The following is a 25,396-nucleotide window of genomic DNA, read 5'->3' on the forward strand; positions in this document are numbered from 1 at the left end:
TAATGCAGAAAATAATAATGGTCTGATTATCGATATTAAAGAGCTTTTCCAAAAACTATCCTTATCCTTTAATATTAAGTTTGGTTGGGTTAAAGCCCATATCGGAATATACGGTAATGAGAGAGCAGATGTGCTCGCAAAAGAGGCTGCCATAGGGAGTGTTTCGGGGACGCCTTACGTTCAGGGTTAAAAAAAAATAGCAACTAAAGTTATTTATTTGTTTTATTTTAAGCAATGACAGTTACAATGGAATTCTTCTGAAAGGAAAAGTCGCTATTTGAAACATTTAGAACTGATTAGGAAAAAAAAAAAATTATCTTTAATGATTTTGAAAGTTAACCAGTTTCTGACCGGACATGGGCGTTTCCCTGGATACTTCGCTAGGTTTAAGATACAGAACGACGATAAATGTAAACTATGCGATCTGTTTGGTGATGCTAAACATTTCCTCGAGGTCTGTCCCTACTTTGATGGCTTAAGAAACAATAAAAATATTGATTTTGAAAATCCCTTTTTATGCTATAAAGATTTCGCTCAATTATGTAAATCTGTGATGAAATTTATTGACGGTGAGCGCCGGGCAGTGGGAATCAGTGTATGATATTTGCATTTTATTGCCATCACTAATTGGTATATTTTAATAATTTGTTGTTACCATTGTTTGTGTTTGTTATTCGCTTTTTTTTGTTTTTGTCTTTAGTGTCTGCTCTTGTCTAAATGTTTGTATTTGTTTCTTTTCTTCACTTTTATGCTTATAATTATTATTTACACATGATTATTCTCATTTAGATATTTTATGTTTTATTTTTTTTTCATTTGTTGAAATGGGCATGGCCTGTCATGACCATAAGACCAACTTGTTTGGTTAGGCGGGTCGGCCTGCGCCCGCTTCTGATACTGATACCCTTTAGATCATAATTGCTCTTTATTTCATAAATTACGGTTTCATATTTTTAATTTTATAATTTCTGCATGCAATCTTACCAGATTTAAATTGATGATCTATAATTCAGAAAAAAAAACCCTAATCCGGAATCGCCGAAGTCCCGACGAGTCCGGATTAAGGACTTTGTACTGTATAAATATATAATGTATTAAGGAATACTTTATATATTTAACATTTTTTCATAAAATTTCCCAAAAGAAAAAAATACTTGTATATAAATTAAGGAGAAATACAAAAACTAAATTATTTAACATTAAATAAGAACACAAACTTAAACAAAAATGAAGCCTGATTTAAAAATAAGAAAAATGAATTCGATCACATATAGAACATACAGGACACTTTTATCATTTCATCACATAAAAGTTCAAGTCATGTAGAAGCTATACTTTCATTGGCATTACTTAAATATTTAAGGCACTTCCTTAGTCATGTCACTTACATTGTCATAAATAATTAAAGGCCAAAATTTCAAATTGTAAAGCTATTTCTTTTAAGATTTTACAATAATTAATTTCATTTTCTTAATATTTGTAACTTAGATATAGAAATTAACTATTAAAAAATTAGATGAGTTCTACAAGGTGTTTGAAAAAGTGCCTAAACATTTTAATCACTTTAAATACCAGTTCTAAATGTATACTTAATTACAAAGTTCCCTACAATAAAGTACAATATGTTATTATTAAAACTCGAAAACAATTGCACTTGTGCAATTTTATCCACTGATTTCGTATTTGTTTTCTCAGACATTTACAAAGATAAGGATGGGAAAAAAGAGAAAAGCAACTGTTGTGAAGAAGTTTTAGAAAGCACAAGACAGCAGGCTGTAACATAATAAAATTCAGCATTCCCTATAATATAGCCTACACACTGCAACTGTGACTATTGTACCTATATTCATGTTTCAACTCATATAAGCAAAATTGGGAATGGATGAGATGTCAAGTAAAACTGAGTGCAATTAAACCAGCATTAAGAAATTCTCAATAACAGCTGAAGAAGGTAACAATGTTCAACCGCTGAACGTGATTCTGCTGTTAATGTTGGCTTTATGGCACTCAGTGATGTAAGCAAATATTGGAAGGAAATTAGTTCACACCCAGAACTCCATATTTTTATTTAGGTCACATCCTCACTACACGGACATAAATTCAATGGCACAGAGTCGGGTGTAGCTATCCACGGTCAGACACTGTCTGGCTCACCTTTCACTCTTTTAGCACACACTGCACTGGCAAAAAATTATTTTTATTTCTATCATTCCTTGAAATAACATATTAAACTATATAACAGGGAAGACACGTGATACTTAACCCCTGAACAAAATATACACACAAATCAATTAGTAGCTATCTGAAACTGAATGACACATTTAATATTATACTTTTCTGCAAAAAAGTGATATCAGAAAAGCATACTGAATTATGAAAATTTGCCAAAAAATTAAGTAAGCCTTTTAATGGTAAAATTTCCTATTATTTGCAACTTAGGAAACTTTACTGTGTATTACTTTAAAAGACACTCTTTAGCTGTAGTAACATAATTTCTACAAATGTTTACAACACAAATTGTTTTGTTTAAAGCACACAGTCACAGTGGGAATATTTCATCCTGTTCTTCTAAGGTGCTATATGATAGGGTTATCGAATACTAGCAATCAAGTATTCTTCTGAACAAATTCTATATGATAAAGATTATTATTTTAGTTTTATTATATAGTGAAATGAGTTTTACATGAGTCTAATATAATTATAGATTTATATTCATATTATGGATATAAAACAACTAATAGAAAGCCTGAATGCAAATAGTTTTTCTGCTCTCAGATTCTCAGTGAAAAGGAAACATGTTCAATACATAAATCAAATACAATGAAAGCTGCCCAGTTGCCATAGTGGCATAAGAGCCAACTGCCATAGCCTTGGGACAAAGTTTGAATTTCAAATAAGGTTTGGTTGTTTGTAAATGTATATTTGCAAGATTTTTCATTTTCATTTACGCAATGTGTTGTGCTGATAGTCTGCAATGAGGCACTAGCTGGGAGTCGAAACAACCTCCAATTTTACTGTATCACACAAATACCTGTGTGAAATACATAAAAATGATAATGAAACAGGTCATTAGATATAAAGGTAGATAACAGTTAAAATACAATTCAAATATTAACACCTCTTTTACTAATAAAACTGCAATATGATCTAACAAAAAATATTATATTAGATCATTTCACACTTTTTTTTTAAGTTAAAAAAGAGCCTCATTCTCTAAACAGTAGTTGGTATATACATTACAAGTGCCTTTGTGGCATAGGAGCATTTGAATATTGTGAGCCAAACATTCTCTCAAGAAGCTGGTGTTAGGAGAAGGAAGAGTAGTAGACACTCAGACATGTTTTCTGAAGAATTCTCTATCAAAACAAAAATGGAAAATTTTTACTTTTCAATAATCTTAATTTCAAATTTATAGATAATATTTTGTTAATAATTTTTATGCAAATTTGCAGGCTCAAAACTAAAATAAAAAGAGGCGGAAAGGAACACACACACACACACAAAAAAAAAAAAAAAAAAAAAACTGCTTACAAGTTTGCCTTCTAGTCAAAAACAAGAAAAAATTAACTTGATCATTGTTTATTTCAGGTATTATTTAATTATAATTTATATGTAATGAAATATATAAATCTTAATTTTTTTTAAATCTTTGACTGGGAATAATCATCTGCGATAAGGATAAAGTATTTTTTGGCATGGTAATATTTGATTCCTTTCTTTAAAAGCCTTAAATTTTCAATCCATTAAATTTTATTTACTTATTGTTGATTGAAAATAATATATTCTGAGTAACACACTCACTCTTAAAAGTATCAATTTGCAGCTGAGAAAAATTAAAAACTGTGAAAAGGAAACAATACCCTGAGACAGGTATAGAAATTCTTCATTACTTTTGTTGTGACTTATCCTAAATGTCTGATAATATCCTCAGAAGAAGACCACGAAATTCATTGTGGCAAGGAGTACAAAATTGTGCTTGTCATTGGCAACAGCGTTGAACACTATACAGATGATAGTATGACTTTGCTGAAGTTTTGCCTCCAATTTTGTTGGACAGCACCATGGAAAGACGGATCCAGGGTCCAGGGGTCGATCATTTCTGTTTCCCTACCGCTAACCTCTCAAGAGTACTTTTGGCTCCCCACATATTTAAAGTGACCCATGCCACAAAGGTATTATACATTTACAAACATCTATGCCTTCCCTGAGGATTCAAACCTGGCCCCTCTGGCATGGCTGTTAGCTTCACTAATTGTTATCCCAGTTACTAACCACTATCCAGGCAGCATTCTTCATTACTTTTTCATCTTTTTAGTTTAAAAAAATTATCTTTCATATGTACATGACAAGCAAGAGAGAAATATAGAAAGTTTGGATTGCAGGTTTAAGCAGGAACATAATGCCCAAATTTCCACACTGCATACTGGTTAATACCAAATTTTTAACAATTATATAATTATGTGGCAGTTAGCATTATTTCAAAGCCAGCTATGTTCTTTGCATATTACTTCATACAACATATAAAATATGAAACAAACAAATGAAAGTTTTTAATTTACCAATTTTTAGGATTGAAGTGGAAATCTTTATATAGATTTAACTAAGCAATTTTTCTGCTGCTTCATTTATGAAGACCACATTGTAGTACAAGTCCAAATACAATCAATTAGCTAATAATTTATATTAGTGGTGAATAAAAAGCTGTTCCACTGATACAGTTAATACTAATAGTGGCAGAATTCGGGAAGTAAATGTTTCACTCATAATATTTTGAATATTACCGACATTTATACATAGTATAAACTCCCGTACAGGTAGTGCTAAGTTTATTTAATAACTGTTTAAAGCACAATTTTCTCTTATCAAAACATTTTGAGAAAAATTAAGATTTAAAGAGAATTTTTTTTTTTTTTTTTTCTTTATTTAGAAAGCTCATGAATTTAAATTTATTGTTCGAACCAGAAGCTCAGCATTTCTACTTGGATATATTAGAATTCTATACTACACATAATTTAATTTTTTTATCCACAATGTATTTTTTCAATAAAAAGTCCTTTTACTATTATATACTAGCTGACTATGCTTTTTAATTGAAACAAACTGAGAAATTTCTCTTTGGTTTCTATGCTATTCATACAAACTTTCGAACTGCAATTTGTATCTTTTTGAATAACAAGAAATATCCATGGACAACTCTGCTTACTTTTCTTCTCTTAGTTAGATTTAGTAATTTTTATGTAATTTTACCTGCTTGTGGTAACAGCAGATTAATCAAAATCTCTAAATAACACCTTTTGTTTTTTGGAAAAATTTTACAATTACTCACTTTAAAATTTCATTATTTTTAGGAATACACTTTTAAAAAGCTTCGCAGTTGTTGATTTAAAAGATCTCTTCTAGATCACTCAAGCAGAAACCTCTAAACATGTTCTAATATTATAGCAAAGTTTTTCATGTTTTAAAATACATACTAATAGCACGGTGAAATTAATCAATTCAATCTTGGTATACGAAATTATTCTGTTCCCTCTCAAGCAACTGAAAAGACCCCAACCAAAAAAAAAAAAAAAAAACTTTACTTACCGCCTTTTTTTTTTTTTTTTCATTACATAAATTGAGAATACCTACTGCATCTATTTTTACACTTATTGCCTTTGCTCTTAAAGAAGAGCAAAATCTATCATTTTTAATACTTTTCTCCTCCAGCTGAAATTTCAAAAGCTAAATATCCGTTGAATTATGTCCTTTAAAAGGATTTCAATTTTATTTTCAGAAATATTTTCTAATTTCTAGAAAGGATATTGAGTCCTATATATAGAATTCTTTTATTAGTACAGAAGAGAAAGTAAAAATTTTTGCTAATACTTTAAAGTAAATATGATATTGCAGTTCCAGCAGTCTCATATTTACATAATACAGTTCCTGCATCTAATGCTTTTCCCTTGATAAGTCTGTGTGAAACCTCGAATTGGACTAATTGACCATTTATTCCATTCTTTGTACATTTTTTCTTTGTCTTTAAAATGTTTTTGATTGTTTGCGAACAAAATTGATGTTTTTTAGATTTTTTAGTCTTTTCTTATTTCCAATTTGTTTTTGTAGATTAAATTGTTCAGTAGTTATTACAGGAGGTTTTTTTTTCGTGTAAACTTTATCTGCTTTAGTATTGTATTATTGTTTTTACTTGATGTTACCTGTGTTCTCTGGAACTGCAGTATCATACATAGTTACTTTAAAGCATTAGCAAAAATTTTTACTTTCCTCTTTTGCACTAAAATTTTTTAATTTGCAGCTCAATGTGCAAATTTTTTGACCAAATAGGTCTATTTCTTTCTTTTTGTTTACTACTTTTTACTTTTGTAGAATTCTCTTATCATATAGAAATGAAAGACATTCACAAATAAGAATTAGGCAGCCTTAAATTAAATATACGGTACATTGTAAACCTCAATGTAGAAAATTGCCTCTAGTATACTAAGACATAATAGTATATTACATTAAATTAATTGGTAAACAATGACTATTTTCCTCTTGTAGCTGTAATGGCAACAACATGCATTTATCTAATCTCTCACACTGTGGGAGGAAAGGAGAGGAAATGAGAAATCCTCTTTGTTTGTGCTTTGCCAACTGAATGCAGTACATTTATCAACATGTACTGTGAATCTTGTGGTGAGAAATGGACAAAGAGAAATAAGTCACGGCAATATACAACTCATTCCGTTTTGAATTTGACTCCAAAATCAATGACTCAGTGTGTAACTACAGATTAAACAATATTTTTTTTAGCCTAAATGGGCAATTTTCCCAGAAGGGCTATTAATTTCATTATGGCATTTTGCATCGATCTACTTTTTAAATTGGTGCCACCAAATATTACAGCCCTGTATTATATTTAAAGAAATTAAATAATGAAGAATGTACATAAACATATATATGTTTCTCGCATTGTGATAAAACAACAGTACCTAGAGCCATCAAATTTTGAACAACGTACGTCTCCACCCAAATATGGGCATTTGGAAGTTTCTATCGAGCCCACAGATAGAATTTTAATTTGCCGGTTCGAGGCAAATTAAAAGAAAAATATATTTATATATTATATATCCATCTCCTTTTTTACTTTGTTTAAATATTATTTTTTCCTTCCTTTTTTGCAAAGGACTGATGATCCTCTTTACTTTCTCTATTTTTGTTCTACAAAACATAAATCGACGGAAATAGCAAGCACAGACAGCTTTCAATCAGTAAGGTGTTAAAAGTGGAAGTTTTTTGTTAGTTATAGCTGTAGATTGGCACCAACAAGCGTTATCTCATTCTCGAGGAGCAGACATGTGGGAATCCAATGTAGATGAATGAGACCTCTTAGAAAAAACTTCAATTAATCTGTTTGCTGGTCAGCTAGCTAAGTACGACTTGTCTCATTTCCCAAGGTTAAATTCAATACCCTCAGTAAATGAAGAGAAGCTTAAGAATTATAAAGATGGCTTGAAAAAACTGCATTTTAGTTTGAATGAAGATTTCAAGATTTCAGTGCTATTCAAACAGAACTGGATATTTTTACCATGCCTTTCAACGTAAATTGTGAAGCAGTGAGGTCAGATTTGCAGCTTGAATTAATTGAATTGCAATCAAACAATCACCTCAAGCTGTTGTTTCTAAATATGTCAAAGTATACAGTTTTTACAAATCATTATCGGGGCCCACCAGCGGCCGAGCGGTAAAGTCGCTGAACACTGGCAGTTCGGTTCAAGGTTCGAATCTCGCGAACGGGCTGGCTGCATGGGCGTTTTCGTGGTTTTCCCCATGTGTAACGTGTATATAAGCCAGTTTCCCTTAGAAAGTCCTCAACGAAGGCATCCCTCCCCTTAGGCAGATAGCCCTCGTGTGCTTTGCCATAATTAAATACACACACACAAATCATTCTCGAAAGCACATTTTGCCAATTTACTATATCACACCCATAAAATCAGTGCTATGTTTGCTTCATCTTATATATGTGAACAAGTGTTTTCAACTATAAACTATTTATATATTCCTCAACGTAAGGAACTTTTTTAAATTAAATCACAATTTCATTCATCTCAATTATATATTTAAATTGCAATACTTGTATATTGTTTTTTAAATTTTACAAAAATTTATCTTGGCCTGTCAAACGTTTTTTTTTTTTTTTTTTTCTTTGGGGGGGGGGCCATGATTGAAAAAGTTTGCCCATCCCTGACCTGACTTTGCTTAAATATACTGCATGAATATCCTGTTTCATATACAGTCAAAAGTCGTTAATTCGGACACCCATAATCCGGAATGATCTATAATCCAGACCTCAAAGCTACAAACATTGACGCATGCGCATAGGCTTTTACGCATGCGTGTAAGACCTTTACAGCTGCAACTATGCATGTGCGCATGCGCAAAATACGTTTACACACGCGCGTTTAATGTATAACGGACGGTATAAGCTAAGATAAAATTATCTAAATCAGTTAATGTTGCAAATTGCGTTGTACCTTAATCTTCGAATTGGATCCGGCTTATTATTTTTTGCAGACTGTTAGAGCAATTTTATAAAAGTAAGCTTGAACTTTCGATTATGTCAAATAGAATTTCCGATATATATTTACTAATATGTAAAGGATCTACAAAGCGAAAGTATGTTTCGAAGTCCATTAAACAAAAAGTGGAATTGCTGCAAAAAATGGATAAAAACATATCCTTTGTTTCTCTAACCATTCCAAAAACTGTTTATCAATTTCACGCTGCTCTGCGGCGGCGGGGGACGCCGCGGCGTGCACTGAATTGGAAGTTGATCTGTCAGCACTATCCTTATCTTCAGGGCAGATGTTTTTATTTTATTTGGCTTATAAATATAATTATTTTATTTTATTTGGCCTTACTAAACGTAGTATTTCATCTTGACGTACTCCGTCTTTGATCTGATTTAAATCAAATTCCTCGTCATTATAAATCGCTTCCGATAGCGAAGAAAGTGATACAGAGGTTATTGAAAATGAAAAAATTTCGATTGACAAATTAGTCGGTATTCTCGAGCAATTATAGGACTTTAACAGTGGAACTTTGTAAATTGAACAAGAAATTATGTCTGTTTATAGAATTAAAGAGAAAGTATTATCACATAAAATGAAGCAACATAAACAACTTACATTGAAAGATATGTTTAATAAAGTAAACAAATAAATATTAAGCTTTTTTTTTTCTTGTAAATTTTGATACCCTTTAGATCATAATTGTTCTTTATTTCATAAATTACGGTTTCATATTTTTAATTTTATAATTTCTGCATGCCATCTTAACAGATTTAAACTGATGATCTATAATCCGGAAAAATCAATAATCCAGAATCGCTGAAGTCCAGACGAGTCCGGATTAACGACTTTTGACCGTACTATTTACTTTTTTTCCCATTACGTACTGCCACATATACTTAAAAGAAAGAAAAAAAAAAAAAAAAGGAATAATGCTCTTCAATTTTTATCTTGTATTTACTAAAAAGCCTGCAGCTTAGACTGCTCTAAAAACTTTTTTCATTATTATTTGGAAAGTTTGTTCAATGGAACTCTTGATATAACAAGAAATGCTATTGCTGGCATGCAGTTAAGACTTTAAGAACTATATAAGATTTAAGATATGAAATGAAAAGAAGAATAAAAACAAAACATCAACTGTGCCTTTAAAGAATTTTATTATCACAAAATATACAAGTAAATGGTCATGCAAAAATATATATTATGAAAAATAAAACTGAATTGGGGAAAATATACCTAGAAAGGATTATTTATATAATTTCAAGGATTAACTCTTCCACAGATAAGTATACTCTTCTTCAAAACTGGGAAACTGAATAAAACAAAAACAAAATTAACTAAAAATGTCTAAAACAAAATAATGAATAATATCTACTGTGAACATATTATTCAATAATAAGCCATACAGTAAAATCAAGAATTCCTATAAAACAAAAGCAGATGTACAAATTCTGAATGCTTAGAAGCTGTACATAATATTCCACAGATAGCTGTGGCATAATACTCTAGTGGCTGAACTCATTTAATGCTTAACACCTGAATCTAAATTAAAATTCATGATACTTAAGGCTTAATAACATTAAAAACATAAACCTAAATTTTATAAAATTTCCATTTCAAAGTTGCCATTTAAAGGTTTTTGACAAGGGAAGGGATAATAACATATTGAAAATAGTAATTTAATGCAAAGGTTATGCTGGACAATTTACTGAAAGGACAACAAAAATCAGCTGTAAAATAAATTATATACCATCTTCAGATTTAAAAGAAAAATCTGTAAAGCCCCCCTTCCAAAAGTAAAAATTAACAAAACAGCATTTGATACTTCCTTATTATAGTGGCTTCCAAAATTTAATTGCTAATCAACCGAAATGGAACATGTAGCAAGGTTTATGTATGGGACAAGTGGCGAGATTTTGACAAAATATCTTGGCTGATTAGCGATTCAGTCTTGGGAGCTTTCATAAGAAAGCATTTGTGTTTGCCTTTACAAAGAAGAGTTATTTATGAAGTGTAAAAAGTTAAGATATATTATCACATAAGAAACTTGAACATTTACTTAAATTACTCTTTCTGATAAATATATACCAAAGAAGAATAAAAACAATTTCCTATAATTGGGGGTAGATGGAAAAGAAACACCTAATTAAGAATGAAAGTTCTGATAGAATGCATCGAAACCTTTGTCAAATAAACTCTTGTCAAATAAAATACTCAAACACTACTGAAAGAAAAATGAATTTTTAACCAGTTATTCTACTACAATGTTCTGTAGTTTTACTTTAAAACTGATGATACATTTAATCTCTTATAACTGATAAAAATTTCAACTGGAAAATTAATAAAAATTTATACTGTAATTACATTAAAAAAAATGACACAATATCCAGAAATCTTTACATTTCCTTCTCAGTATCATGTTTTGAGCTCCTCTGGTTTTTCATAACTTTAATCTGAAATTTCTTTTTTCAATTTACTATAAAGGGTGATTCATATACAATAAAATCCAAAATTTATGATAAAAATGGGGAACAGATAGAAACTGTTGAGAAATTTTAAAAATTTACATGAAGTACCTATACATCACATCATGTGATCAATACACTAAGCCCAACATTTACCTTGCAGAGGAAGATCAAAATCAATCTGGAATCGTAGATGCTCATCTTAGAGGCAATTCAATGCACTTAAAATTTTTTAGACTTTAATGTAGCTCAATCTATACAGATCCTATATATAAACAATGACTCGAACTAAGAGTCAGTAGCTTATGGCCATGTTATGAAAATAAAATATTGCTATTGTTGTTATTATTAATTCCTTTTATACCTATAATTTTACACATTTGACATTTTAACAAGATCTTGAAACTTGAAAATATCAATGCAAATGCTGAAAACTTAACTTTTCAGTTTTTTTGTTTTGCAACAGTGCTTTATTTCCTGGCATTACATTTTACTTCCTTTGCTGCAGCACTGTCCCCATAGTTATATTAACAAAACTTTTTTCTTGTCTGCAAAGGGTTAAACCTTAAATTTTACGAACATAAGTATTATGCTTTAAAAAAATGGCATTTTGAATTTCATAAGTGGATACTCTTGGTCTTGATGTTATTACGTATCTCAGAAATATTTCCAAAGGTAATTTGAAACAAATACTACACATGAACACATGAGCAAATTCAAGTAAATATATTATGACTATGATTAATTATTCTAGAACAAATTAATTATTCTTGAACTAATATGTTTAATTATTCTAGAACATATTCCGGGTAGAGTAGACTTTAAGGTACCCCTTGTATTATGGCGAAGTTGTTGTTCATTTATGGTAGCCTGAGTAGTTGAATATTATGGAAACCCTATTGTGATGTAATCGGGTGCATGATTCTGGGAAATTTTTAATCATGAGATGTTTTGTAAGCGTTTTTGTGTGTGTTAAAACCGTTTAGATGAATTTGAATGGGTTTGTAGGAAGAAAGGTTCAGATGGTCACTATGTGAAGAGTTCAATCAGAAAGAGTAACTCGTTTGAAAAAAGTCATTTGAGTATGAATGATATTTTGATTTTTACGTGGCTCTGGGTGTACGAAGCGAACTCGAAAATCATGGTAAGTGAATATTTGCTTTTGGTAATGCTTAAATGCATAACATGTTTTTCCTTTTTTATGTTATTTTATTGTTTGGTTTAAAACAGATTTTATTGAGATTATGTATTTTTTGTTTGCCTATATTGTAGACTTTGACTTTTAAGTGAAAATATATCAATGTGTACATGGACAGAGTAAAGGGAGTGCGCAATGCCATTTTTGTGCAATTCGAGGATTTTTTTAAGTGAAAATAGGTTGACGTGTACATGGATAAAGTCAAAGGAGTGCGCAATGCCATTTTTGTGCAATTCAGGGGGTTTTTTTTAAGTGAAAATAAGTCAATGTGCACATGGATACCGAATTTGTGCGATTGTTTGTCTTGTTATTTTGGTTTTGTATAGCGGCGATTTTTCGCGCAAAAATCGCCGCTTTGCAAGCCAAAATAAGGAGTCAAAGAATTGCACAAAATCGGTATCCACGTACTGCCAAAAATCGCCAAGTTTCACCAAGGGGTACCCTAAACTATACTTTTACCCATATTCCTAAATATTGGTCACACACAATTCACTTTGCAGTCCATAGCATCAACATATATTTTAAGCTGGCCTTTAGATGCATCCTAGCTCTTAACTCTTTCACATCAAAGTCGCCCCAAGCACCCGAACATTCTGACAGCAGCAAGTCACCCAAACACCTGAATAATTTCCTACCTAGTGCTTTCCCCCATCACGTTACTGCATCGCTGAATGCATCTTCTTTTTCCTTTGTTTACTGTCAATGTTTAGTTATTGATGCCCAAAGTTGCAATCCTGTCCGAAGGGGGTACTTCCCACAGGGTGAAAGCGTCTGAGAAAGAAGTTGCCGCTTTACTTAAGTAGGTTATTGTTAGCACTGTAGTAATCAGTTTGTCATGGGAGAAGGAAAAGCATTCCAACAGAAATTCATATACATAGGCATTTTCGATGTTTGAGGAAAAGAGATTAGGCCTCTCTCGATGCAAAAGAGCTAAATACACAGTTAAGTATACCACTGCTATACATACTGCATACAATATAAAGTTTTTGATATTAAATGAAACTCTGATTTAAAATCTTCATTTATGTTATAAATAAGGTTATCTTTCTTCTTCATATTTTTTTCTCCTTTTTAATATGTCGAATTATAATTAGGCAATTTACAATTGCAAATCATGAAATCATAGACATATAAATCACACATTAAAACGGAAGAAATTTAAATATTCAAAGAAAGAAACAATAAAATAAACACCCTAAAATAAAACGAGGTATTATCTACAAGAGATTCAGATTACTTTATTTTTACTTAGTTACTTATTTTTGAGATTTCAATACCACAAAGTAGAGGAATACTTTAGTGATTTATTTTTTACACTTATAAATTTGAAATCTACAATAAGCACCGTAGCTAACAGCACCTCCATCTCATGATGCATCTTTCCTCAAAATTATGATTTGGTAGATCTTTTCAATCTTATAAAAGGTGCAACATGACTTTTATGTTAAACCTTTCAATGAATAAGGATACAGTAGTACGCTGAAGAGTCATTAGGTAATTTTGAAGCAAGAGATGTGAAAAACGAGCAATGCCCTTGCTGTGACTGGAACCTGGACGTCTTGAATATGCACCGAATGTGCTACCGTTACACCACCGAGGCATGTCGGAAGGAGGAAGAAAATACTTTATAATGTTTTACTGCATTTAAATTAACTGCTTCTTGCAATAAAAAAAATACTTTTTTGGCTTATATATCATAAATTTCATTTGGTAATTTAATAATAAATTTCACAGAGTAATTTTTCTGACTATGTTATTTATTTTTCAAACATTTTGAAATAAATATTCATACATTAAAAGACTAGAGATGGCACAAAAAGCAGTTTATTTATTCATTTAATAATAGTAATTTTTATATCTTATTATAACTGGCTGTCAAGTACTTTTATTCCCTATGTTTGGCAATAAACACATTTTATAACAGCTTTCAATTACAAAATATATGCCACATATATCATTTGAAGGTGGCAATATATTTAGTAACAAAATGAAATGCACTTAGTAAAGAAAAAGTCAAACATATTATTACAAAGAAAATTTAACAGATCATGAGCACATGAAATTAATCCTGCCTGGATATGAATTATAATAGATTTTCTTGATACACTGATGAATTATAATACTCTTGGTAAGTGATTAATTATGATATTTCCTGATACACGTTCATTAAATAATTACCTTTCAAGAAATACTGGCCTAATTTTTTATATTAGCCGAATAATTTATTATTATTTTAACAAATATGTAAGGACAAAAATATGTGTGTGCAAATTCAAAAAGATATTTAAAAAACATGATAAACTCGTAAAAGTACCTAAATGCTACAGAAAGTAAGGGAAAATAAGTCAGTGCAAAAGCAGCTCTGGTGCTCTTTTTAAACGCGCAAAATGAGAGAAATTAGTTGTTATATTTACCAAATCGGCTTTCTTGCCACTTATCTTGATACCACGTTTACGTAACTCTTGTCGTAGATCATCTTTGGACATTCCTTTATAATCCCTCGCTATATATTTTTGCTTAACTTTTGTGGGTTTTGAAGCCAAACCCTGTTTTTGTTTTCCGGTTATGCTTTCCATAACATCTGAAAGTGTTACAGGAAATAAAGATGATAAAATACACTCACTTATAAAAGCAACAATTTCATGCAATAAATACTTCTGTAGGAACAACACTTAATTTTCATTTACAGCTTTATCTGAAAAATATCACGACATTTTAGTATTAATTTAGTTATTGATTTTAAATTCACAAGATGAACTTCTAGCATATCACAACTAACAGTTACCTATAAACAGACCAGGAAATACAATTTATCTTTGGCAAGTCATATCAAATCTCTGATCAAAGTTCTTTATGATCATTTACACTATCCAAATGTCCGAACATGATTCAAAACAAAACCGTAAACAATGCTAGAAATAGCCATCTTCGTAGGACGCCAACATTGAAAAAATTATTTTTGATATTATGCTGTTGCCATGCATAACAATTTGAGAATTCTGCAGCGGATCAATAAAACTCACGCAATGCTATTGGGTTAAATCATACAAAGAAATCGATCCTTTAATATGCTAAATCTTCAAAAAGAAAATTATCAGTTTTATAAAATGTCCAATATTTCTTTAGCAAATAGATAGACACTACGAGAAAATATTATTAGCGAATTCACATTACATTTTAATTTGGATATGATAATGTGTTTCGTCCAAAACATCCTAATTTTCAATAGAAAATATGAAGATCAGAAAATCAATTCAGAAACCGATTTGAACTACTTTATTTTCACGGCCCCCGCGATAAACCGCCAAATTAATTTTAAAAACGATACTTTCACTTTCATTTTTCACCGTCTATTTGTCGAATTTGATGAAGCGCGTGATATCGTAATAATCTTTTTTCCAATTTAAACATTGTAAAAAATGGTGACAGTTTTTAATTTGCTCACGTGAGGAAGATGCCCTATCGTTTTTTCAGAAAAAAGATATAATACCTCGAAGTAGAAATATCCGTAAATGGTTACGAAATGAAACTATATGTAAACGAAAATTTGTGTAGGTGCAACGTAAAAAGCTGTGAACAAAAGAAGAGCATTCGATCATACAAGGTTAACAGCCTACGTTTCACCTAATGCAGAGGAACTAACGTCGCTCAAGTGGTGCGATAAACAGCTCAACATCTGTTTCATTTCTTTCAGGTTCCAAATAGGAACGCAAGCATACTCATATCAACGATTGTAGACAATATCTTCAAATTGTTCGCGAGAATATAAAACATATGAACTTGAAACGCCTCGTTATAGCCACTTTGAATCATGCATTTAATTTTGTTGATGCAACAACGGGTGATCATACTAAAATGGGGAAAGATTGGGGACTCTGTTAATTGTCGAAACAAAAAGCAAAGAGGTACGGCTCGACATCATCTATATCTTTTCAAATCTGTTTCCGAATTCATATGAGGCTTTCCCAAAGGCTTATCCTTTGGGAAAGATAAGCCTTTCGATGTCGTATTAAAAACAATCGCGAAGATATGGCAGCCCCAAACTATTATGCGAGTAATTTAAATTTGGTGATAATACTAGCACGTTTTGACAACGCGGGCCGTTACAATCAAGTAGTACCATCGACCTTTTTAATTAAATAATTGGATCTTTATCCAGTTTTTTTCGTATGGAATAACGCTTAGAAATGTAAATATTAAACAATCTCACTAGTTGACGAGATTCAAACTCTTTCTAAGTGAGCATTTTCATGCGTTCTATTCGACCATGGCACAGCATTGGTTCTTCGTGATCATCCGATACTTATTCTTCTATTTTTACGAGTGAGAATTATCTTCCAATTATTGAATGATTTAGAGATCTCTAAAATCTAAGGCTATGATCCAGGGCCTTATTATGATGATCCAATGACCAGATATAGAAACTTGAAAACTTTGAAAGTTTTCTTGAATATTTCATGATTAATATAGCATTCAAATTATTGTTCTATATAAACACATCGCTTAAATAGTATTTCAATTAAACGTTAAGTGTACTATTATTATTTCAATAGACAGGTATATCATTGAGTTTAGAATGTAATGCTTTTTATGAAGTTTTACTTGTACTCTAGCATGAATGGACATATAGGGCACTTAATACACTTCTTATGTGCGATAAGCACTGGTACTAAGACAAAAATACAGCTACCATTCATCATTCTGTAAAATGGCTTGGGGATTTAATAACGGGTGACCAGAAAGGGTACCAGCGTTTTCTTTGAATATATAGTGCGAAAGGTGCTAACAGCGGCACTCATGGGGGAGGCATTAGCGTAAGCAAAGTTCGTGAATCCATATGCAAAAATATATTTCTGGGCCTTCACTCTCCATAATTTACAGAACTCCCCCCGAAAAAAAGGAGGGGAATCAATAGCTATTCATTAATTACTTTGGTAGAGGGTAATTTAGTTATTAAGTATTATACCACATGTTTGTAGAATTATAAGTATAGAATTATAAGTACGTGCTTGTACGTAACAAATTAAATAAAATAAAAATAAACATAAGCCCTTCTTGAGAATATAAAACATATTGTCTAACCCAGTGATAGCGAACCTACGGCACGCGTGCCACAATAGGCACGCAGAGCCTCATCAGCCGGCACACGACTAAAATATTACTTAATCAATAATCACAATAAAATGATACTATGTAATTTAAATAAGTGTTTTAGTCTGTTCTTGAACGTTTCACTTACTTTTTTATCTTTACTTACGGCTTACTTTTCACTTAACTTACGTCATTTTAACACCAACAATGAGATTTTTGCCGCACTTTATGAAGCTGAACGGAAGGTGTTTATTGAAGGGAAATTGAGGAATTATAATTACTAGAAAGTTGGTTTTTGCAATTATTTTTCTAAAACAAACCATCTAACAACGGCTTTCAAATTTCACTGTGCCTGGCAAAACATGGTAAACCGCTCTCCGATGAAGATTTTATCAAAGAGGTCTTGGGCACACCGGCTCCGCAAAAAAAGGTTTTGGGCACGCGGCCCCAAAAAGGTTCGCCAAAAGTGGTCTAACTTTAAAACAAGCACTATTTCATCAACAAAATTGTTCGACTATACATAATATTTAAAAACAAATACGTTTGCTGAAGTTTTCCCCTTCTTTGTCCATTTCATTCTTCTACGTCCTTAATTTTTTTCTTTCCATCAGCTTCAATTTTTGGGTAATTAAGATAATACTGTGGTTAACTAATGTGGCATGGCATTTTCTATGTCCTTCACATGCCTTCGTGGAAAGCGCCTGTGGCTACTATCAGAATATCTGGAGTTCGAATCCTGGCGAAGGCATCGTTTATTTTTCGTACTGCCTGTCTCAACAAACCTAACAATTCTACAGTGTGACTGATAAAACTGATGATAAAAATCGCCATAAATAAATAATAAAATAATTCTCATTCATTAAAATTTGCATCTTGTTTGTTAAAAATTTTATCAACTTTGTACTATTAAAATTTTTTGATCATTAAATATGTAAGTGAAAGTTCACTTACCTTCTAAATAGGGCTGCCCTGAACTGCCTTCTTTCCTTCTTGTCGGTAAGCGTCTCTATGATGAAATTCGATTCACTGCGGAACACAGCTATAAACTTTTTTAAGAAATTTTAATTCATATGAAAGATATCTACAAAATATTTACAAGTTATAATGAATACAAGCATTATGTATACGGAGACGGTCTATCGTTTCAACATCTGTTAGACGCGTCAGCCGTTCAACTGACTACTTTTAGTCTCTTTCGCCAGAGGGCGTCCGTAGAAGTAAAGTTCTAGTAAGCAAACGCGACACTCCCACCTTGAGGTCCAGTATCAGCAGAGGATGGACCTCAACTGACCTGTAGTTCAAGTCTTTTGAGATTTCGTCATACGTCGAGTTCTGTACCTCACTTGCATATCCGACCCAGGTGTAAAGTTGAGTTCAAGAGGTATGAGGTTCTTAGTAGGTCTTATAATCTCCCCTTGTGCAGTTTTCAGTTTCACCAATCTAATGTGTCCGTCGTGGGATGGAAAAATTTCCAGGATTCTAGCTAAGGGCCATTTTATTCTTTTTTCGTTGTTGGACACAATTACAAGATCACCAACTTTCACAGAAGATGGTTCGCGGATGAATTTTGAGCTTTGTTTTAGTTGCCCTAAATATTCTGATCGAAATCTTTTACGTAAATCTTTTCTCAATTTGGCTCTGTAAAGGTGTCTTTTATTGATGGATTTAGAATCCAAAGATCTAATTCAGGAACTCCAGTCTCTGGAATTTCTGTTAGAAACATTGCTGGGGTGAGAGCTCTTAAATCCTTTACGTCTTCTGACAAGTACGTGAGAGGACGGTTGTTCATAATGCTCTCGCAGTCACAACTGATTGTCAACAATTCTTCGTAGTTCAGAGATTTTCCTAGTACCTTTCGAAGAATTCTCTTTAGTACTCTAATTAATCTTTCCCACCACCCTCCCCACCATGGCGAGGAAGGGGGGATAAATTTCCATTCAATTTTCTTAACTGTTGCATTTTCTAAGATAGAATTCCAATCTATGGTCTTAAACAAATTATTTGATCCAACAAAATTGGTTCCATTGTCGGAGTATACAGTGGCAGGAAACTTTCGGTTGATAGAGATGAGACTAGCTCTAAGAGAACTTTTCTATATATTGCGCAAGTGAAAATGACGATCCATGTTTTTTGGCTTCCTTTTAAAATTAAGGGACCCGTCAGATCAGCACCAATAATCTCAAAAATTAAAGCATCTCTTATTCTGTCTTCAGATAGTGGGGCTTGAGGAATCTTATATGAATCAGAGTCGAACCTTCGACATCGTACACAGTTTTGGATAACCTTGCGTACTGTCTTCCTACTATTTATGATCCAATATTTTTCACGCAAAGCGCACATAACGAATTGTACTTCAGCGTGACTTACCCTTTCATGTTCAGATTTGATCAGTTTTAATACTAATGGATGTTCTGAGGGAAGTAAAACTGGGTAACGAAAGTCAGCATCATCGTCTCTCTGACAGATACGTGTCTTCACTTTTATAAAGCCATTGAAGTCCATGATAGGTTATAGAGCACGTATTCTTTTATCTTTCAATCCTTCGAAAGATTCTCGTTGGATGAGTCGGAAAACCACTATTTCAGCTCCTTTTAGTTCCTCGACTGAAATTCTCCCATGAGTTCTTTCAGATGGTGGTGTTGTAGCATTTTTAATGAATCTAAAGATCCAAGATACGACCTTTATGATCTTTTCGAATTTTGAAATATTGTCAAAAAGGTTAAATTTATCTGTATTCGTGTTATTGCTGGCTGAAACCACATTTCGTTTTCTCTCTCCATTTACTATATCGAAGTCAGGATGTTCTCCATCTGCAATAGGCCACTCTTCTGGAGGTCGATAAATCCAACTTTCCGGGAATAAGATGCCAGTGATCTGGGTTACTCAATTTTCAAATCTCATTTACTCGATTGGCTACAAAAGTGGACCAATTTTCTTTGTTTTATCCAAAAGAGAGCATTTGTGGAATCCGTCCAGTAAAAAACTGGAACCTCCTTTAGTTTCAAGTCTTCTCTTATTGTATGAGAGAGCCTGGCTAAAATAGTGCAAGCGAGTATCTCTAGTCGAGGTGTGGTGAGTGCTTTTAGGGGAGCAACTCTCGCTTTAGACTGTATCAATTGACAAGTGACTCCACTCTCACCGCTGTGTCTAAGGAAAATGCAGGTCGCATAGGCGTCCTTGCTTGCGTCCGAAAATACATGCAGAGTGGTACTTTCGTCTATTTTGGGAAGCAATCTAGGAATTTTGATGTCTTTCAAATATTTTAACTGAAATGACCATGTGAAAAATTTCCTTGCTAGATCATTCGGCAGATTAGTATCCCAGTCAATTTTCTGTTTCCAGCAGAATCAATTTAGGCATGAGAGTAACTGGACTAGTAAACTCAATTGGGTCAAAGATTTTACTCAATTCGGAAAGAACAGATCTTTTCCTCAATACAGGGTTTTCTTCATATTTTACGTGACAAGACAAAGTATCGTCAAACAAGTCGCATTTCAATCCCAATACTGACACAACATCTTCATAATCTTTATCAGAAAGGTTTAGAATTGAAGTTTCATTTTTAAGTCTATTATGTTTCCAACCTCTTAGGTCAAATTTTGCAGTAGCCATGATTTCTCTAGATCCTTTGATAAATGAGTTTAATTCTTCAATTGATTCCACACTCGCTACGCAGTTATCCACATACATGGCTTTCTTTAGCTTTGAAGCTATTTCCTGATGATGTTTTGGTACATTTTCCAAATGGTAGTTAATCGTGGCAGCAAGTAAAAAGGGGCTGGCGTTTACGCCGAATACAACCCTTCGGTGCCGATATATAGTCAGTTTTTCAGGCTGTCCTTTCTCCCACCATAGGAACCGGAGAAAATCTCGATCCGCTGGGTTCACACCTATCTGAAGAAATACTCTTTTTATATCCGAAATTACTCCATACTTACCCTCTCGAAATTTTATCAAAATTTTGGGGATCAATTCAAGATAATTAGGACCCTTTTCCAGGCAGTCGTTCAGAGATACCGAATTTTTCTCCTTTGCAAATGCGTCGAACACTGGTCGAATTTTGGTAGTCGAATTTTCCCGAAACACTGTTCTATGTGGCAGATAATGCCCTTTGATCTTTTCTGCCTCCGAAATATCGATAGGTTCAATTATTCCCTCTTCTACCCAATCCTTTAAAACAGTTTCGCAGGCTTCTAAGGAATTCTTTGTCTGAAGGGCTCTCACGCAAGACTTCAGACGCTTTTCTGCAAGGATTCTATTATCTGGCAACTCAGGATGAATTTGAAGCCATGGCAGTGATACCTGATACCTTCCAGCGTCATCTTTTTCTAAAGTACGGATGAAATAGTTTTCTGTAGCCTTTTCTATTTCTTGTTTTGTTTGCGAAAGAGCTGGTTCAGTTATTCCGATAGAATCAAGAGACCACAAGTCATAAATTTTTCTGTCACTAATGTGTAGTGATAAAAGAACATCATTAAAATTCTTTCCCTTTACCTTCGTTCTCCCTAATATTGTCCAACCAAGGTGTGAGGTGTGTATTCATCGCTACTAAACTCTCCGTTACGTGTTTTATTTCCCCTGTAAAGAGTTTTCCGGCATAATCTGCTCCTACAAACATGTGTATTTCATTAGGGTGTTTTTCAAATAAACAAGAATTCTCATTAGTTACATCACTGGGAAAAATTGTGTAACCTCTTAGTTTCTTTATTCAGTTCCTATCCTCCAAATTTGGAATAAGTGAGCATATGGTTTTTTGACTCAAAATTTCCATTTCACATGTGAATCCTGTTTCTGGATTATTTAACTTAATCAAATACTTGTTGTGATTTTCCCTTTTTTCTATCCCTCCAAAAAGCCCATGAGTGACACTTTCCTGACCTAAAGATTTTAGTTCTAATTTCGCCGCAAGAAATGTGCTGATATATGATCTGCTACTTCCGGTATCCAGAATTATTCGTATAAAATTGCTTTCACCATCTCCGTAAACATTGACAATTAAAGTTTGCAAGATTACACTTTCATAGGATGAATTATTCGTTAAGGCCTTATTTTCAATTTGTTCTTCCTTAATTTTTCCGTTTTCGCTTTTAAAACACATTATAGTGGCATGTCGTTGTTTACTAAATTCACACCTTATTCTAGAAGTGAAATTAATGTTAAGGTGCCGTGGGTGTAAACAGCGATAACAGATTCCTTTTGTTTTGCATTTCTCCCTTTTTTTCTCAATAGACCATAAAGATGCTTGTTTACACGTTATAGACTCGTGATCAGAAGAGTCGCAGAAAACACATGGTGTTTGTCCCCCCCTCCCGCAAACTTGCGTTCGTCAACTCCGAAGCTGTGTGTTTCGCAATAGGTCTGGTTTCACTCAGTTTGTTATGCTTTTGCGGCGCCGCCTTTGGCTGGACCATCTGGAATGTACGTTCCCGCGCAACTAACTGTTCAGAAAGAAATTCCACTAGGTGATTCAAATCGTAATTTGATTTTCGAACTGTTTTATGATTCAAGACATCGAATATGTTTCTGTATATAATTGAATAACTTAAGGAAATTTTGAATGTCATTAGAATCTTTTAGAGGTCTTATTTTCAGTAATTTATCTATATGGGCGTTTATCAGTACATCTTTATTTCCAAATCATTCTGTGAGGAGTTTAACTGAAGTTTCGTAATTTTCTTCGGTTAAATCGAAACCATCAATGGTGTTATAAGCAGTACCTCCCAAAAAGGATTTCAAATAATTAAATTTGCTTATAGCATCAAGCGTTTTATTTTGGTGTATGGCCGATTAAAAAGTGTTCCAAAATGTCAGCCATTCGCAGCTCTCGCCATAAAACTCCGGAATCGTAAGTTTAGGAAGCTTCACATTATGACTTTCGATTTTAACGTTTTCTATAATACTTTCACTTAACTGTTCAGTGTTTCTTAACACACTAAATTTTTTGTTGTTCTACATTAATTTCTTTCAATTTTTTTCAATTTTTTGTTAACTTTGTATTTAAATGTAGTTATTCTTTCACGATATTCGTCAACACCGTTTAATTCCTGGTCTAGATCCTTTATGTCTATTAATTTTTCTATATCGGCATCTATTTGTTTTAACTCGTTCGATTTTTCATTTAAGAGTTCTAAGGAAATTTCTAGTTCCTCTGCATTCACTTCTGTTTTTGTTAATTCAGTTTCGATTCGGCCAATTAATTTTGTAACGGCAGCCCTTATGTGGCCGCGTTTCCTTTTCAATGTATCGATGAATTCCGTCATTGTTTAATATTCAATAATTCAAAAACTATCAGCAATTCACTAATTATTTATGCTTATGTATTATCGATATCAATGATATCAATTTAGACAGTTTCAATAGTTAGGAAAACCGCAATTACTGGCAGTCCCTGTTCGGGCGCCATGTTAAAAATTTTATCAACTTTGTACTATTAAAATTTTTTGATCATTAAATATGTAAGTAAAAGTTCACTTACCTTCTAAATAGGGCTGCCCTGAACTGCCTTCTTTCCTTTTTGAACAGGCTGGCTGCATAGTTGGTTTTTGTCATTTTCTCATGTGTAACTTGAACATGAGCCAGTTACACTTAGAAAGCCCTCCTCAGTAGCATTCCTCACCTTTGGAAGATAGCCCTCATGTGCTTTACCATATTCAAATAAACTAAATTTTGTGCATTTCTTGTTCAATTAATTTTACACACCATTAATTCACTAAATGCGCAGCAACCGATGGCTGAATAAGACTAGACTGCATTATTTGTTAAACACATAAAGGCTATCTGCATGAGGGGAAAATGTCTTTGTGGAGGACTTTCTAGGGTAGACTGGCTCGTATCCAAGCTACACATGAGGAAATCACGAAAATTTCTAAAAAGCCAGCCTGTTCGCCGGAAATTGAAGGCTGAGTAAGAAGAGTTGCTGAAAGTTATTAATTGCATCTGTGTTCGATTTCCGAGAACAGAAAGATTTAACTAGTTTGATATTTGTTCTCGTATAAAACCAATTATTTTATTTTAAAAAATTGATGCATTTCTCTTTTGGAAGTTGAAGCCTTGAATATCAATTTTCGAGTTTTGTCACGAGATACGAAAAGAAAAAAATATGATTTTGATTTGTTTACTACATAACAAAGATTGCTTAAGCTTTTCTCAAATATTGATTCTAAACTTTGCATCCATTTATAAAATGTCTGAAAGGTATAGGCAATTTTGTAGAAACAACTTCTGTCTAGCTATTGAGAGGATTTTGTAAGTAGCAAAATAAAACATTTTATAGATCCTCCATGGAGTAAAATATCCAGTTAACAAAATATTGAATACATTTCAATTAATCTAAGTAAAAAGTTTCAACCTTTGCACTTCTTTTCACTTACTCACTCAGTAAACTACGGTACTGGTTTAGAATATAGAGACTGAAGAATTTTTAGTTCACTTTGGTTAAAAAAAAAAAAAAAAAAACGCATTGCCTGAAAAATAAAGAACATGTGTGAAATCAGTTTTTTTCCCCTAAATTCGAACGGCACCCAGAAAAACACATGAAAATATTTTCTCAGGAGTGCAGCCGAAAATATTTTCCTTCTTAACAATAATAATGCATTATCTGTCGAAACTTTCGATGAAAAAATACAAAATTTTCTGAGAGATATGCACATTGTCATTTTTTACTCTTTTAAATTAAAAACAGCTCTAATTATGATGAGAACTTTGGCCATATGCATCATATTGCGAATTTGTATTAAATCCAGAAGCCGCGTATCCGGTACGGTCGCACAAGGCGTCAGAATTTAGGGGCGACAAAATTTTGAATTTAGAGAAGCACAAAGCAGCAAAATTTAGAGATGGCAAAATTTTTATAATTTAGAAAAGGTATTGGGCAATACTCAAAAAGCTTTCCAAATGGGCAAAGTGGCGTATTCAAAAGGGGCGTTAGATAAAATAGTCCCCTGTGCCAGTGAACATATAAGCTCACAATTTTAAGAGCAAAAACAAAAGGCATGCTGGTTAGCCCAAGAAAAAGGCACGAGCGTACCCCGTGTGTAAACCTCTGGTGACCCAGATCACTACCTGTATGATTGTCCGCACACAGCGAATTCGCATTT

The 25,396-nt window shown here is 32.7% G+C and overlaps 1 protein-coding gene across 1 annotated transcript in view; it reads right to left on the minus strand.

Annotated features, from left to right (window-relative positions):
- The window catches only part of LOC118189403 (vacuole membrane protein 1-like), a 117,575-nt gene extending 102,387 nt beyond the window's left edge, over positions 1 to 15,188 (minus strand). Inside the window, exons 1-2 of the mRNA XM_035359996.2 lie at positions 14,995 to 15,188; positions 14,624 to 14,790 (exon numbers count right to left, since the gene is read on the minus strand). Coding sequence (XP_035215887.1) covers positions 14,624 to 14,785 — 162 coding nt within the window. The 5' untranslated portion in view covers positions 14,786 to 14,790; positions 14,995 to 15,188. The remainder of the gene's footprint in view (positions 1 to 14,623; positions 14,791 to 14,994) is intronic.
- Positions 15,189 to 25,396: the final 10,208 nt, after the last annotated feature.

Source organism: Stegodyphus dumicola, chromosome 5 (genome assembly GCF_044657685.1).
Source record: "Stegodyphus dumicola isolate Sdum_Otavi_A_Nest chromosome 5, ASM4465768v1".
In the NCBI taxonomy this organism is placed as follows: domain Eukaryota; kingdom Metazoa; phylum Arthropoda; class Arachnida; order Araneae; family Eresidae; genus Stegodyphus; species Stegodyphus dumicola.